Source organism: Chaetura pelagica, unplaced genomic scaffold, assembly GCF_000747805.2.
Source record: "Chaetura pelagica isolate M959 unplaced genomic scaffold, ChaPel_1.0 scaffold242, whole genome shotgun sequence".
NCBI classification, from domain to species: Eukaryota; Metazoa; Chordata; class Aves; order Apodiformes; family Apodidae; genus Chaetura; species Chaetura pelagica.
The window spans coordinates 520668-538924 of NW_009952377.1; the positions used below are offsets into that span (position 1 = coordinate 520668).

The 18257-nt window shown below is 40.2% G+C and overlaps 1 protein-coding gene across 1 annotated transcript in view; it reads right to left on the bottom strand.

Moving 5' to 3' along the window:
- KIF26A (kinesin family member 26A) overlaps positions 1 to 18257 on the bottom strand; it is a 97872-nt gene that overhangs the window by 5559 nt on the left and 74056 nt on the right. Inside the window, exons 5-12 of the mRNA XM_010008162.1 lie at positions 9664 to 9873; positions 7072 to 7165; positions 6337 to 6599; positions 5890 to 6073; positions 5432 to 5591; positions 3608 to 3770; positions 654 to 3058; positions 3 to 623 (exon numbers count right to left, since the gene is read on the bottom strand). Of these exons, the coding sequence (XP_010006464.1) occupies positions 3 to 623; positions 654 to 3058; positions 3608 to 3770; positions 5432 to 5591; positions 5890 to 6073; positions 6337 to 6599; positions 7072 to 7165; positions 9664 to 9873 (4100 nt within the window). The remainder of the gene's footprint in view (positions 1 to 2; positions 624 to 653; positions 3059 to 3607; positions 3771 to 5431; positions 5592 to 5889; positions 6074 to 6336; positions 6600 to 7071; positions 7166 to 9663; positions 9874 to 18257) is intronic.

An 18257-nucleotide genomic window follows, 5' to 3' on the forward strand; every position in this document is an offset into this window, starting at 1 on the left:
TAATGCCACTGTCGTTGCCGCTGTCAGAGTCAGTGGAGCCTCGGAAGTGGCCCACCTTCCCAGAGCCACCTGACACCAGCTCGTTCACACGGCTGTTGGCAGCCCTTATGGCCTGCTTGGTACCCATGATGGTGCCCCGGCCCGGTTTGCCGCTGATGGGCTGCATGGAGCGGGGGGCAGCCTTCCCGCCAGGGACCATGGCAGAGCCCTTCCCTGCAGGCTGTGCCAGGGACTTCACAGAGGAACTGAGAGACTTTGACCCACTGGTGGAGAGGCTCCGGGTTTTATTCCCATTTGTTTGTACCTTCTGGCTAGCTGCAGGTTTTGCCTGGCTATTTTTACCAGGTGAAGGGGCAGTGAAGGGAGGTGGTAAACCCACACCGGAGACAACAGGGGGGACCCCCAGCCTAGGGACGGAGCGCCCTGACCGGCTGCTGCTGGCACTTCCGTTCTCTCTTGCCATACTTGCTTTGGATCCAACCGATGTCAGACTGTCACACCTCTCCAGGGACATGTGGCTACCGTAACGGTGCACAGCTTCACTCTTTGATGCTTTTGCCTTTAAGCTGGATGTCATCTTGGGCAGAGAGTGGTCGCCCTTCAGATTCATTTTGCTGCTGGCACTTTCGCTGAAATAAGACCCAACTTTCAACCGTGAATCTGCTTCGTCTTCAGCCTTTGGTGTGGAAGCTCTGGAAAAGTCCAGGCTGGAGGCTTTTCCCCCACCATTACCCAGACCAACAGGTCTCTGCTCCAGGCTCGATTTGCGTACAGGAGGAGTTGGAGGTGTTGGCCCACCTGGCCTGGGCAACATGGTAGACTTCTGTGGTGCGCTCTTCTTTCCCAGTGATGACTTCAAGCTACCGGTGGCCAAGGGAGCATCCGAATTCCCTCGGGTCACAGCTTCTGACAAAGGACTGTTGCCATGCGACACTTGCATCACTCCCAGCGTGGTGGCTCCTCTCTTCAGCTGCGGTATCTTCATCACAACTTCTGACTTCTTGGAAGCTCCGTTGCAGGATTTGCAGGACATTTCACAACCATCCACAACCCTCTGCGAACAGGCAAGCATAGTCTGTGACTTTGTTGGCCTGGATGTTGCATCAAAATACTGGGAAGCTTTTCCTGGCTGCTTCTCAGTACCAAACACGTGAGATTTTGGAGGCAGCAGTGAGTCTGCAGGTTTTGCTTCCAACTGATAATCAGTGCGCAACAGCCAGGGATCTTCAAATATACCATGTGGATTCTGCAGCTCCCTATAACCAAGGACAGTATTATTGTGGATTGGAGATGAGGTAGTTTTTGTTTTCCGAGGAAGACTAGAATGTAGTGTTTCTATCACAGGCGTATCTCGAGAATTACTAAATTTTATTTTTACGGGCTGATCAGTGACACAAAAAGCACTTTTTATCTGAGATGCTTTGGTAGTTTCAGAGGTTTGCGGGCCTGAGGACAGCTTGCTGGAACTCAAACTCTCACTCTCCAGTTCAGAGAAGCAAAATCCACTGTCATTGAGAGCGCTTTTCAGGGGGATGGAGAAATGCGATGAGTCCAAGTTGAGTGGTTCCTCGGACTTATTACAGGTGTAAGATGACTGTGCTACAAAACTGTCACTAGACTGGGCTCCATCGCTTTCAATTGTACAGATGCTGACTTCACTAAGCCACGAACTGATGGAGGAACGTCTGCTACTGGTAAAGGGATCCTTAGCAAAGGGCACAACAATGTCAATATTTACACCAGTAGAAGCCTCCTGTGAGGTATAAGCATCAAATTCATCATTTATGCTGCTGATAATACTGACTGGCCTTGAACCCGATGCAAGAGCCTGAAGGGAGCAGTCGCTGTTAAAGCTAATGATACTGGAAGGTCTTCCATTATCCATAATCCCACTAATGGATAGTTCTTCCACCACAGTGAAAACAAGCTCGTCCTCTCCATTCAGTTCAACTGGCTGCTGCAAAGTCACCGTGGTGGTTAATATATCCCGGTCAAAACATTTCCCTCTAAATGCTGACCTGAAGCTGTGTACCTCTATTGCACCTGACTGATTCTGGGCATTGCTACCAACCAGGAATGTGCTTCCTACTGGGTTCTGCTCAAGTTTGTTTCCCATCTGCTTGCTCATTCCCACAGGAGGAGTTCGAACTGCATTGCCATTGTTCAGATCCAAATTCTCAGCTTTGGAGCTTGGGATGTGCTCCTTCTGCTGTGGAGGTGGTGGTGCTGGGCTTGGCAAGGGTCTCTTCACATACAAGGACTTTTCCTTAATGACACATTCTGCTGTGGCCTTATTCTGCTCTGGATTCCTGGAAGGGCTACATTTTAAGGACTGCAGGGAATCGGTGATTGTCTCTCTCTCTCCCTCCAGTATTGAATCTATTATTTTGTTGTCAGCTCTGCTCTGTGGCTTGGAAAGCTCTGTTTTCAAGTGAGGTGTGCTCTTTTCATGACAATTGCCATTGCCACCCCTTGGTGCAACAGCCTGGAAAGGAAGATTATGTCCTTTCTTGGGAGATGAAGTTTCTTGTGGCATTGATTTCTTAAATCCTCCAGAAGGAGAAGATATTTTTTCCTTTATCAGCTTAGACTGTGCATTTTCTGTACCTCCAGGAACTGGACTACAATTGGACACAAGAGAGATTTCTCCACATGCAAATTTGATGGGTTCCTCACTTCCATCAATGCACTCTAGCCTTTCTTGCAGTTCAGCAAAAGTGTTGCATTTAAAATGGTCCTTGTCAGAACTCCTACCCATAGCAGAATTATCTTTATTTCTCTTCTTGTTTAAGGATGGGATTATGGGCACAAACTCTGGAGGACCTTCATTATCTGTCAATTCTCTGTCAGACAAAGCTGCACCATTGGGACCAACATAGATGACAGTATCACAAGACTGTTCACTGCTGGAGGAATAATCAGGATCACTAGATATACTCAGGACAGGAAGGTCAGGGTCAAGGGCAACAGTTCGTGGGTGGAATGGTCGCAAATGGGGTGGTCTTCGGACGTGTCCTTCTTCACATGAACTCTCTCCTCCAGATGAGCTGGATGCATACTGCAAAGGACCAGCAAAGGAAAAGTTATTAATTTATATAAAAATATGTATATATGTATATAACTGATTAAAAGGTCAGGCTTGCTATATACTTTGTGCTTTGTGTATACTATCACAACTACATCTAGTGGAAAAATGTTAGTGTGTGCATTAAATTCACAAGGTCATGCTACACAGATTTAACTGTATTAGCAGTAACATAAAAATCACACCTTTGCAAATAATTTCCATTAAATATTATGTATTGTATTTCTCCTCAACAGTTTTTAGTTCCTTTCTTACTGCTTTTTAATTAATGCAAATATGAGTTTGTGAGATAGTCCCACATATAAGCAAATAAATATTAAGTGTTTGGAACAAAAAGAAGGGAATTTCAGGATTAAGGACTGAGGGTGGGATGATGGCTCAATGCCAAGTCATTAGTTCCTCTCCTGAGCTTTTATGCATTTTGTATTACTTCCTACTGCTGAGAAATCCCATGATCCCCCACCAAGAGGTTAGGAAAACTCATTTTCAAATGAATTAATTTCTGCTTGTTTGCGAACCAACCTTGGATTTCTTCTTCCTCATTCGGTGGATTCGCGACGCAAGCTGAATGGTGGTGAGAGTTTCTGCATAATTGGCTGGGGAGTCAGAAATATGTGCAATCATAGTAGTTCTACAGTTGATGTTTCCAAGTGATTCCCTCAACAACATTGTCAATTTGTTGTCCCTGTGTAACAAATGAGAATACTAGGATGGTTTAAAGAAATCACAATCTTTTTTTTGCAGACTTTTACACTTTTTTACGCATGATATATGCACGTATGGTACACGTAGATAAGAAATATGCTCCTATTATTTGACCACACTTAAAACGTGTCTAAATGTGCATGTAACAAAGATACCAATATTTGAATTATTTATCTGCCTCTGTATTTGCAGTATGATGAGTCATTTTGTAGCTTCGTTATCTCAGGTTTAGCTCATATTACTCAAAGTGCTCATGGGTGCTGTATTTTCAGCTAAGCAGTCTTAGTACCTGGATAGCTAAGCTCTGTGAGCTGTATGCAAACAATTTTGATAATAATTTTTAAAAAAAGTCAGCAGAAATAGTAAGAGATCTCTAAGCAAATAGAACAACCTTAGATATCAGAAATATATTAATCAGTGCCACCCCAACTAATCTAGTTTCCATTCTGCCTGCTGTGTTCTTCTCTGACATAGCAAATGGGAAGCAGAATTTTTCTTTGAAAACTTTCCTGGTGATGTGAGTCATCTGCCATGGACAGCAAAGCTCAAGACATACCTGTCAAGACAGGTGATATTTTGTCCTCCACTACTGTCTGAGACATCTCTCCCCAGGGCTTCCTGGAGGCTGGTTCCTATTACCCCCTTGAGCTGGCCTAACACATGGGAACTACCACCCTGTCTGCTCACTAAACCATGGTAGGTGACAAAGTTGATGATCTGTCCTTCCCTGTTCAAACCCTCTAGCCCATTCACAAACCTAGCAACTAGCCTGAGGAAATTACTTTTCTGCCAAAGAAAAATAGGAAAGAAAGAATAGAAAGAACACCTGTTTGAGATGCAGCACTAGATAAATATGTGCCGTTGTTATCAATCATCTCATTTCACAAAGTTAGAATGCATGAAGACACGCAGCAATTAATTTTAAGGACTGAGGGCCAAGTTCTAGTAAGGGTATTTACAATGTGGCTGTTGTCTTTAAGCTGGGTTCCCCACAGGTGTGTTTGACATAATATTATTGTCAAGTACACTGCACCTAAATGTCCTGTACTAAGAAATAGGCAACATGGTGGTGGTCTTTTTTTTTAAACTGAACAGATGTATAATTCAAAATGGCACACAAATAACAACCTTTGACTACAACACTTGATAAACTCTCTAGTATTTTCTGAAATTTCAATAAAATGTTTCAATTTGAAAAAAAGGAGAGAAAATCCTATTAAACTTTGATGAAATTGTTCACTGATGTCCAGCTGGCTGAGATCAGTATAAATTTCAAAACCAGGAAACAAAAGAGGAGCTAGAATAAAACATTTTGGCCACTTTCCCCTGCTTTTTTCAACAATCGACCCCTCCCCCAGCATTTTACACACATTACATGCATATTCCAGCATGCATATAAGTTTTAGCCATGTAAATAAGAATTTCATATGACTATGTGACATTTTAAAAGTTGTGTGTACGTATATATATATAGGTAAATTAATAGATGTGTGCACCTGTAATATGGAAGTGACCTTAAAAGAAGACAGACCCCTCTCTGACAGAAGTTCACCTTAGGTGTAAAGTCAATTGTTGATGCAATTCATTGCTAAGATAACACCAGCCACATACTTAAGACAATGCAGACAATAGTTCACTTACTTATATGGCACATGCTTAGCACCATTAATTAAGGCCAAAATTACATTGCCCAGGGCAGAGAGAGACAGACACAGAGACCCTCCCCCATCTCTGCTCTTGCTCAGCACTTTTTCACAGCTCCCCAGATCAATGAGATGCAAACGGCTGCGTCCTCCAGACACTAAAACAAAAAGAGGAAAACCAGTTGTACATCACGTTCTTTCATGGACTCAAGCCAAACTTGGTATTCAAAATGTATACAAATGAGAAAAACAATGAATACAGCATGGGATAATGACCAAATTAAATATTAATGGTAAGGAAACCAGATATTAGCCACAACTGCCAAAGTTAAAGGTGACTTGCCTGGCTTGAGGGTTCAATTCAGTTTTTCTTTTTAAGTTTATTGCAAATTATTGTTTAAACTAACCCAAAACCACACTATTTAAAAATAAACAATATGGTAAGAAGATTCATACTTCCTCCTTTGCCACTCTTCTCCATGCGATACTGGTATATGTGAAGAGTAAAGAGCATATGTGAATTCCTCCTGTCTTCTTCCTCGCAGTCAGGTTTGCTGGTACTTCTGGCAGCAATTGCAGCATCAAGGAAAAAAGCAGCTTTCTCTGCTGTAGGAGCCCTTAACTCACTTTGGTTTTGAAGCTTGAATATAAACAAGAAAATTACTAATTAGCACAGGGGTATTTTTATTATTATTTTTTTTGCTGAGCTGGCTTAAATCTCTAGGGCACTAAAGAAAACAAATATGTACACCAAGGGAGAAGGGCTTATACATTAAAAGCAATATTTTTTTTTACCATCTTAAAAGGTGGCATAATTGTTGTCAGATAAAAGGAAATAAAAAGCAGAAGAAAGTCAGGCTCAGGAAAAAAAAAAACAAAACTATATTGTGATATCCATTATACCTGGGTTCCACATATTGGATCTTCTCTCAGATAAACCCCAGGAGATTGGCCATCCTGAAGGCTGCCAGTGGCTACTTCAGCTAACAAGTCTTTCAGGTTTTCATCTTTGCCACTGATCTCCACAGCAGATACTCTAATAGAGAAACGAGTCCCAGTTTTTTCTTTACGTTCATTGATTAATTTGAAGAGCCAAGAAATTGCACATGGGATGATACCAAGGCTTTGCGTGGAGTTATCTTTCCCAATCATGGTAAAAGATTTTCCTACAACGAAAAGACAAACTACATTTACCTTTCTTGTACAAAACAATGTCTCTTTATATCACCACTGTACATTACATGCAACGCCATATGCTGCACAGATAATGAGAAAGAACAGATGCAAAAATGCAAAGTATTTCATTAATAATCCATTGCTATTTATTCAATTAGTTTTGCAATTTTTGTAACTCAGACCTACAGCAAATTAAGGTTAAAAACATCTCTGATCTTTTGATTTTCATCACAATGCACCTATATAAACTTGCTCTTCAATAAGCTAATCTGATGTTACGTTTTACCTTTTCAAATTGAAATTTACAATCCCAGCGTAGAAATAAACCATGATAAGTTTGCAAAGCTAATTAAAAAGAAATTCTAATCTATTCATATACTCCAGGTTTATTGTTCCAGGAGCTGACAGCATGTAATTACCAGACTGACATAGTAATTAACTGTAACGAATTTGGGAGCTCACCAAGCTTGACATGACCAAAGCAAAATATGCAACCATCTGCACCATTCACAACAGACTGGATTACTTCTGCTACTGTTCCAGAGCATACCTCAGCCTGAAAGAAAGATTGGAGACAAATAACTAAAAGAGCACATACTGCCACTGCCATACTATACATACTGCCATACTATTCTTCTGTAATGAAATGAATGACTCAATATTTTTTGAGGCGCAATATTCTCCCCATTTTTATGGCACCAGTCCTATTATTTTAGTAACTATGCTATCTTTAAAAATAATAAAATATGATACTATAGCCTAAAATAGTTCTCAATTCTATTAAACCAATTCTCCTGGAATATTGATTCTACAACTAATGTAGCAAACTGAATGCTATCCAACCAGGCTTCCTGCTGGTATAATAGCTTTACCAAGGCTATTCAGCAATGGTAGCAACTCCACTGAAATTAAGCTGCTCAAGAGTGCTCACAGGAATTAAAGACACATTTATACCGGAGGAAATGCATTAGGATTCCTGAAAAGATTTCATAGTATCACATTTTCTTCTTCCAGGGGAAACATCATCATCAATAAAGAGAAGTCACTAAATATCTGAGAGTACTAAAAGCAGTTTATCCACGTCAGTGAATGATTCAAAATATACAAGAAGATGATCTATCAAGTACAACAATTGGGGGCAGGGGAAAGGGCTGGTGTACATATGTAACTACACTGAAAGTATAAGGCTTTGTTTGCAGGTTCGTGGCAGCAAACTCACCTTGGGCACAGAAGTGGCTGCCCTGGTCAACATGACCCAGAAATACCACAAGTAGGCCACAAAAAGGCCCACCACATAGACCTGACAGAGTCTATCCCAAAACAAGGGTCAAAATCCTGGAGTACTGGTGGCAAAACTAGCAGAGAAGCAGGCTACGACTGGCCACCTTGCAGGAAGGCTGGCAACCCAAGTAAGAAAAAGCCACTTCCTGTTCTGGACTGATTTAGAGATCAGTGTTGTGTATTTCTGCCCAAATATGCTGTTTGAGCTTTCACAGAATCTTAAAGTCAGTCTCCTGGCATGGTTACTACTTTTTTAGGCACTGATCTGTGTGGCAGGTTATTCTCCATCTTTACTGCTTGGATAGAACTAGGATCTAATAGATACTTTTGTATCACTAGTTTGGGAAACACAAATTAAACAAAATCCTAGGGGAATATCTAAGGGTGGGATTCTGAACTAGATCTTGTCATGTTTTCTTGATATTAATATACCATTGTCACCTTAGATCCTTTGTGGTTTATTTTCCTTTCATCAAAATCTAATTTTTTTCAGGCAGTTCAAATGTGAAGTAATTCTTCATACTCTGCTTAATATTGTCCCTCTTTTTAAAGTTCTATGATTTTTTCAGAACCCAAGAATTTTCCCAGAAGAAAATTCCTGGTGTCCAATCTCACCAAATATAGTGCAGCTCAAAATCCTCTCAAACACCAGCCATCCTATCTATGTATAAGATTTCAGGTATGGGCTTCTACTACACAACTAAATTGTTTTACAGGGCAAGAGAACCATAGAATCATAGAACGGTTAAGGTTGGAAGGAACCTTAAAGATCATCAGGTTCCAACCCCCCTCTCATGAGCAAGGACACCTCACACTACAGCAGGTTGCACAAGCCTCATGCAACCTGGCCTTAAACACCTACAGGAAGGAGGCTTTCACAACCTCCCTAGGAAACCTATCTCAGCATCTTACTACTCTCTTGGTAAGAATTTCTTCCTGACGCCTAACCTAAATCTCCCCTCTTTCAGTTTAAAACCATTACCCCTTGTCCTATCACTACCCCTTCTGATGAAAAGCCCCTCCCCAGCCTTCCTGTAGCTTCTTCAGGTACTGGAAGGTGCTATAAGGTCTCCCCGGAGCCTTCTCCTCTCCAGGCTGAACAGCCCCAACTCCTTCAGCCTGTCTTCATAGCAGAGGTGCTCCAGGCCTTTGATCATCTTCATGGCCCTTCTCTGGACCCTGTCCAACAACTCCATGTCTTCCCTGTGCTGAGGGCCCTAGAACTGCACACAGTAAGAAAGGCATGTCCCATAAGCTTCCCCAAAAAGATAAAATATCAGCCAAAACCACAGTATAAACAAACGGCAAAAGGCAAGGAAATTTTAAAAGCTCCCTAACTGTTTCAGTAAAGGAATCCCATGGGGTTGTACGAATCTCTTCTAACAACAGCATTTAGTTTAACATTAAGCACATGTTTATTTCCCATTGAAAGCAGTGGGGAAGGACTTTATTTCAGTGACATCAAATGGGATAAAACCTAACTGGATGGAAAAGTGATTTTCAAATTGGCTGTGTGTCTTTCTCTAACAAGACAAAATGCAGGAAGATAATTTAGTCAGTAAATCCATCTCCCCAGCTATTACTCCTTAATTTTACATCTCGACTAAACTAAAAATGTAAGAATTTACCACTTGTCTATTAATTACCATGTTTTTCCAGGCATTAAGGCAACTCATTCAAACAGAATTCCCCAGAAACAGAAAGAACTCTCAAGGCAATCAAATGCAACCACCACGAGAAGACTCAGGAGGTTTATATGAGTGACACCAGTACCTGAGAAGCATCCTGGGGGAAAACTGCATCAAAGGCAAACATCTTTGGAACAGCAACAACACCTCTCCTGTGACCTGCATTGGAAGGCCCACTTGCTGCTGGATCGTAAAACGTGATTTGCTTTTTTCGTGGGTCTACCTTTAGGAAGGACATGGATTCAGAAGTTTCATGTGCTCCTTGAGAGGGACAAATCCTCACCATCACTTTCACCTGCAAGCATTCAGAAGAAAGCAACAATTCGAGTTACCAGCTACAGATACACACATGCAAAGCATTCCTCCCAGACCCACTCCCCCTCCCATGACATGTTCATTTGTAATATTTAGGTGTGTCTGAACAATCGTGGGACAAAACCAAAGCCAGATTTTCCAGCTTGGTTTCCACCCTGAGGTCTTCACTGAACTAATTTTTACATATGCACTTTGTCCCTTCAGTTGACTCTGTTCCAGTTTTATCATTTCAACTTAAAAATGTCTGATCTGCAGGTATAATCTACTGTAGGTGTAATACCATGCCTAAAGAAAAGGAAACTCTAGTCTCCTACCCTTAAAGTACTTATTGTGACTGAAAGCACAAACCAATCCACTCTGAAAAACAGTGTGAATAACGCAAGGCTCAAACAGCTAGTGCATTCAAACTGAACTAAATCTGGACATTTTCAATTCCTGGTTCACATTGTTCTAATAAAAAGGTGCTTCTCTTATAGCCTTCCCAGGCAGACACCTTTGTGCTGCCATTGCTAGACTCTTCAGTGGTTAGTTCCAAATGTAATGGGAAAGAAGGGAAGAAAAAAAAAGAAAAGCATTATACAGTCAAAAAGCTTGAAAAGAAACCACTCACAAAGTACATTTCTATTGCAACATTGCAAATGTTGATTTCCTACACATGGAATTTTATGACAGCATTTTTAGGGAGGTCAGACATGTTGGCTGTGATTTCCAAAGCAGCTTATAGGAGCCAAGTGACTGGGTCTCACTAAAGTTCAGCAAAGGCTGCACACCTGCTTCTTTTAAGCTTCCTGGAAATCATTCTCTTCCTTTGAAAAAAACGTGAAATATTGCCTTACACTCACTAAGGACCATTTATCCTTATTAAATGCTCCCAACTCAGAGACAGTATGTTTTATACACCTTGCACTGAAGTAAATTACTATCACAGGCACATTGAATCACTTCACTGATCTTCAGTTCTGCACTGCAGATTGTGCAGATCAACGTTAAGAAAAGTAATGCTCAGCCAGACCGACTTTGCATGGACATCATGAAATGTTTCAAAAACAAGCTGAACAAGTACTATCTCCTTATTCAACTATCAGAAAGCTTTCACAGCACCCATATTAACCAATCTAGCTTCACTGGGTGAAGAGCCACCATTGCTGTAATGCAAAACAGCAAGCAGAGCTGGAAAAATTTACATCCAGACTTTCCAGAAGACCCATCAGGAGCTTCATCTTTTGCAGTGGAACTAGAGACCCACAAAACACCCACTCACTCCTTTGGTAGCACTTGCACCTGATTTGGAAAGGAAGTGACTGATATCTGTCAAATCACCAGTTGAGCACTCCAAACACAGAGAACACAATCGCTTGCTGATCTGAGTCAGTCCCACCACTACCCTTGAGCTGAATATTGCATAGGGAAGGTGGGTTGGAAAAGATGCATCTCTGATGAGGAATGATCCTCCTTTTCAGTAACATTTTGTTGCTAAATTTAACCTTCAATCTGCCAGAACAATTTGAGTCCTATTTACTATGTTATGAGAACTTTATTTCATGAAAATGGCATCCACTCATTACACTGACACATTCTTTGTGTCTTTACCAAAAAAATGCACTTTGCACTCAGCACAGCCCTGTCATTCCTATACCCAGAGAAATAATGACAAAGGCCGATCAAAAGCTGAAAAAGTACTTCAGCAAAGCACAACATGGGAAATGCAGGCGACAAACAGAAACCAGAGCAGGCTGAGCCACCCTCTAGGGCTGCCCTCCATGCCAGCCAAGATGACAAGGTGATGGCACACACAACTGTACCCAGTGGGTGCAAGTGAAATGTGAAATCCAAGTGAGGATGATCCACAGCAGACAGGTGGGTGCAGCAGTAAACACCATGCTGCACTGTCCCTGACATTATTTGCTGGGGAGGGAGGGTAACTTAAAGATTTCATTTAGGTCCTCAACTGTTTAATTCTTTCAGTTTCTACTTTCCACAGGGCATAAGCTGCACATACATATCCTTGTACAACTACTCAAGTATCCTCACAGAAAATATTTTCCAGAAAGCAGCTATAAAAGCTTTTCCTGAACATTTTTCCCAAACAAAGAGGTTAAGAAACAACCAAGCCCTCCAGTAAACACTGCAGGAGATTTCACGAAAGGCAGCAGCAAATTCTTCCACTTACTGACTCTAGCAGCCCCCCTATTTCAACACTTTCTTTTCTTTCCGTTTCATAGTGGTATGAATATGAAAATACAGTCTCAGAAAATAATTGAACCTTAGAATAAACGAAACAGCTGTTTCAAAAGCAAAGTGCATCAGAGGTGACACACTCAAGGCTGTTTCCCCGTAAAAGCTCCATGATGCTAGCTTTGTGTATTAGTCTGCTAGCTCAACCTTGACATGCTAACAAAGTGCTGAGAAAAATAACCTCCCTCAGGAAAAACAAACAAAAACCCCACATACATATATACATTTATATATATAAATAAATAAATAAATAAATGCCCACTTCAGGATCACTTGATTAAAATGAATTTTAAAATGTATGCTGTTTTCTCTAAACAGTCCTTTCTGTTCCCTCTTCCAGCTATTATTAGATTATAGCTTGGAGAAGAGGAGAACTGAATTCCTCCTGACCTAAACAGCAAGTTACCTGCATCAGGCCATTGTTCCCCCTAACACAAAGATGGCTTCACCCCAGAAAACCTTGTGTGTCAAATCACCTTTTTGAGACCACATCTCTGAAGCAGAAAGATACTAAAATAGCTTCCCATAATGGATCAGATCCTAAACTTAACAGCCCTCAAGGGTCATCTTCATTTTTACAGTGGAAGTGAGCTTTTAAGACAAATGAGAGAGGGAAGAGAAAAGCAGCTTGAGGGAGTTCCTCTTTTAGTGTTTTGTATATAAAAGCTGATTTGTAGCATAGAAAAACAGTGATTTCAAATTTAGTTTCTCTGCCCACTAAATCTACCTATAAACGATGCCTACCAGAAATTGCAGGGTTATAATGTGTCATGTTCATTCATAATGCTAAGCCAGAATCTAACTTCTCTTGGTAATGAAGCAGAAATGCTCATGGAAGTAACAAAAAGAACAAAGGTAATTCCAACATACCCCCTTTGCCATAGCAAAAAGTGCAGGCAGATCCTGGGTGCACGCACATGCTTTGAAGAACGTAAAAGAAAGGATTGGTGTTCTACAATTTATTCTTCTCACATTTCTTGCCCTCCTGTGTTTCAGGGCCAATTTTAATTGACAGGTTTATAGTCTCAGCTCTGAAGTTCATCCCAGTACTCTTCTGGGATAAGTTCTGCAGAAAAAGCAGCATACTACAGAGCTAGCAAGGTTCCTGCCTTAAGGATCAACTGAACTGCATCTTCTCCTGGGTCTCTTTATCTAGTCTTCGTACAAAAGACACGCTCACCTGTAGAGACAGCAAGGTGCAGTGCAGGAAATCATCCAGATAAAGGGCCTGCAGTGAGAGGAGGATTCAAGAAAAAATGGGAACCTGCAAATTTTTAAGTAACTTTGACCTGTAAGTGGGGAGCACAGCAACAACACCTGCACTCTAATGCTTTTATTTGCTTATGAAAATGAATGTCCAGAATTAAGTGCAATAACATTACTTTCCAGCCCATTCAGGATCACACCCTCTGTGGCAGTTATTCAACAATATGATCAGCCTCTGGTGGTCAGTTCCAACTGTAGTAGTACCAGCTGGTACTGGTACGACTTGCACAAAGCAAGGAAATCAAAAGATAAGGAATTTAGAGGAGAGTGAACAAAGAAACCAAAGAATAACACAGGTCTGAAAGACTAAGAACTGGCCTAGGGGAAAAAAAAAAGCAAGAGCTAAAAGGAATGGCAGAGAGATGGAGGGGGAAGAATGCAGAAAAGGAAAGACAATGCAAATATCCCAGAAAAGTGATCTCAGACTCAAGGCATATCTGCTCTGACCACTTTGACTTAAGACTCCTTAAGGAGAGCTAAGATGTCATATCCTTCCTGTGATGGGGATGACCCTTCCTGCTAGAACTAGGGAATTTTAGTAACCCCTTTTTTATCCTCCCTTTGTGTATTTCTTCAATGTCACAGAAAGATGCAAAGCAAGAAAAAGTATTACGAGTGGAAGGTTATCATTATCAGGGATACAAGGATTTGTACACAGACATTCAAACAGACATTGAATGTTGGATAGAGGATCCATTTTAATGAGGAACATTGATATAAAAAGAGATTAAGTTTGTATGTGTTCAGTTTCTGCAAATAAAAATAAACACTTAACATCACAATAGTATTTTTTCTCAGTACCTGAAGACCCCCTAAATCATGCAAACCTCTGAAGTATCTCATTAATTAACTGACTCTAATCTGGTGTGTTTTGTACACTGGGGGTTAATACTCAGCTGCTGAACTTTCCAAATTCACGTTTCTGCAGGAAACCAGAGGTCAGTAGAATTGCTGAAGGAAACTCTATTAAAATCAGAAGTGTTTGGAAAAAGAAGATGGCAAATACATCCTGAATATGCCAGTAAAAGATAAAGAATTTTAAAAGTAAATAAACGAGCACGTAGTCTCGAAAGCCCTTGAAATAGGTAGCGTACAGTCAGAGGCCCCCACACCCAGCACAACAATGGGTGTAATTTTAACCATCACTAGCAAGGAAGGGAGAGAGATTCAGAGCAATCAAGGAATTTTTTTGTTTGGTTGGTTTTATTTTTTTAGTTCAACTGTCAGCCTACAATGGAAATCAGGGAAAAGAAAGGCTATGAAACCAAGTATTTGCAAGCTAGAATTCATTTGCACCAGCTATTTAAGGCCAAACCCAATGGATAGATGCTGTAGCATAAAAGCAAAAGTTATATTGCAGTTTCATGCACACATTAAGAATTCTAAGGGACACAAACTGGCAAAGCGCAGATTTCTGAATAAAATGAGAGGGGGAAAAGAAGAGTACCCTGTGTGAAGAACAGTGGCTATGTGGAGGACTATGGGGCTAAACCCCATGCAGTTTTAGAAACATGATAAAACCACTGGAGAACCACAGAACCATATAGTACACTCAAATATCAGTAATTTCTTGGGGCCCTGAGTCAAAACTCTAAACCTTGATATCATAGACACTTCTGAAAATCAAAAAGAGATGCATATTTAACAATTCTGACCTAAACAATGAAACAGCTTGGAAACTGAGAGATATACAATCAGGCAGGTAGCTGCCCTTCCTCCTCTTACCACCCTCCTCCTCCATTGCTGCTGTCCACCCTGTTTCACGCCTAATGGTCACAAGGAGAGATCTTCTGTCCCATCACCACATGGCAGTCCTTGTTCCCATGCTGTGGCCTCCTCCAGGAGTGTCATCCCCACATGCTCCCTTCATGAAGAGTTGTGACTTCCAGACCTCCCCCCTGCACACTGAACCAGCTAGAGTTGAGGAGAACAAGGGACTAACAGTGACAAAAATAACAGGCTGGCTGCAGGACTGGCCAAGAGAGTGCAGAAGATCAAGCTTGTCAGTCTCAGAAAGCAGGTTTGGAAAAAGTAAGAGACTGACCAAAAAGTCCATGAAAGCCAAATTTCAAAGCAACTCTCTGACATGAATCTGAGACTGATGGCCAAAGACAAGCTATCAGTTTTGTCTAATACAGCCCATATATTTTGGATATGCTGAATTGAATGGAGCTAAAGCAAAGCCCATGCATCAATGAACATAAAATTCCTCCAAGACCAGTGAGGCATGTGTCGTCCCAGAAGAGAGCACATCCAAGGCTGATTTTGTAGAGAAAAGAGCCAGTGCTAACAGAGAGAATGACACAATCCTACACAATTTTAGACAGAAACAGACAGAAGACTAGAACAGTCAGGTTCACATTGATTATTACCCCGTGATCAAAAGAGACAGAAGGGCTATCGACCCTGAGACCAGACAAATAGGAAGGACAGTCTCACACTTATAGAAACAAATCATTTGTATTCTGTTCTAAAAACTATCAGGGACCTCTGCATCATGTTTTAGACAATGAATTAAAAGGAAATTACTATATATCATGTCAGAAAGTTGGTGATTCATATTTCAGTGGAGAGAAGGGTGCAGAATACTCTGTGCTGTTCAATTTGAGGCAGACACATAGACAGAGAAGACTCCACTAATTGACTGACTAATAACTAGACTCCACAACACTTTGAATGCTGGGGAAATTAAGACCCTGACCCAACCAAGTATGTTAGCACAGGCGTAACTGTAACATATGGTACCTCCTTTGAAATCAATGGATGTGCAGTGTTTATGTGTTTATAGTGATGCCTTGTTAGCATTTCAGGCTTATGTAGTTGTAAAGTTTCAAATGAGACAGAATGAGAAGGAAAAAATGGATGAAATTAATTTAGAAGCATGTAATTTTTTAAAAATACAAAAAAAAATATCAAAAATTCTGACTTTAACTGTATTTTGGGAAAGTGCTGGCACTATAGTGGAATCCGTTCTAAAAATGCTGGTCATATTCTGCATTAAAGCAGTACCATAATCCCTAAATGAACAAGTAATTTGGTCTTTAGCAATAAATGTAATTATATCAAATTTGAATGGACACTAAATATTCCCTGGAAACATACATCCTTGACAGGCATCGTGCAGTCAGGAAGTTAATTTTGTCCAATGTTCACAAAATGGCATATAACAGCATGTTAATTAAATAACTATGTTTAGGCATCAACCATTCTGAATTAAGATTTCTCAGCAAGAAATTATAAAGAATTCACATTCAGTGGAATAAAGACCATTTTCCAATGAAGTAACTTCTTTTTCAACTACAGTGTAAATCAAATTACAAAAGTCCTAGTTCAGAGCCAATATTTTTCATGGATTTAATTGTAACTGACAGATATATAACCCTTGCTAAATTGGTTTACTGTGGGTAGTTCTTACAAGCCTTTCATATACTGCCACTAACAGTGGATGGCAAATTTAGATGCAAAATTGCCATGCCAGCATAGACAATTTAGCTCTCCTGGGAGAACCTAAAAAAAAAAAAAATTCACTTCTGTACTGTACTCTATTAAAGAAAAATTGATTCTCTGCTCCCAGGAGACACAAAGAAAACTTTCATTTTTAAAGGTGAAAACGAAGTAGAAGAAATTGTGTGTTTTCACCTAATTTTTCGTGCATTTTTATTTAAGCAGTTCAAGGCATTTCAGTGGGGATGTACAAACCTTGGATGATACGGGACTACACACATGGATAGAAGAGTACTTAGTATGATACATGATTTATATCAGAAATAACACTCTAGTCATTAGGAAACAAGCAGCAATAAAGATGACAAAATTAAGTACCTATTTCTTATCCATCATCAAACCATCATAAGAACCAGTGAATGGGACATACAGCACACTTAAGAAAACCCTGCATGATCCGTAAATCATATCAGCAGTACCTTAGCTATGGCTTGGTAAAGCATAAATGAAAGTAAATGTCTAAAACATAAAAGGAGAACAGTATGTATATACCTGTCCAAGAAACATGTCTGACAATTCAGGTTCTCTTTAAAAGCTCCACTTCAATTGTCTCACATAGCAGGATTCTGTCATTCTAACATAAAAAATTGACAGGATCCTTGGAAGAGACATGCACTTAAAGCTGCTGGTTTTAAGTGATGCAGTATTATAAAGAATGAGCTGAATAGAACCCCAGAAAAAACATTTTGCATGAAAAAGGCTTCCTACCATGCTAAAGAAAAATAGCAAATTAGAATGCTACACAGCAGCCACTGTAAAAAGGATGTCTTTTTTAATACCACAATATGATAAATTACCTTAAGTAGCACATTAATGTCAGAAATTGAGCATAATCTAACTTCTTTCCAGTGACAATATTAAATGGCTTTCAGACATCTTTCCTACAATTCTGACATTAAATTTAATAACACCCAGAGAGACCAAAAAAATTACTCAGTTAAAAGAATCATACTGTACTGGATCATTGCCTTTTAAGTAGGATTCAGCTAAATTATTTGGACTCTGGTGGTTTTGGCACATTCAAGAGAAAGGTGTGAAATTTGCTACATAACATTTATTTGTAGAGAGCAAAATTCCTTTCAGTATCACGTTTGCAGTGGTAGCTGGATTTTCCTTTGTGCATGAGATTTTTTTTATTGGTGATGATATGAAAAAACAGTCCCAGATAGACTTACAGTTCTAATTTTTCAATTTTACTTTTCAACTTTTCCCTGCTTGGTATTCCAAACATGGACAAAACCTGTAAGTGCCTGTAAGAGAGTATAACATTTTGTATTCTTAGTAAAGAAAACTAAGCAAAGGGCTTAATTAAAGATTTGTATCACAGGACAAGTCCACATACTTCTGCTGAAACTATTA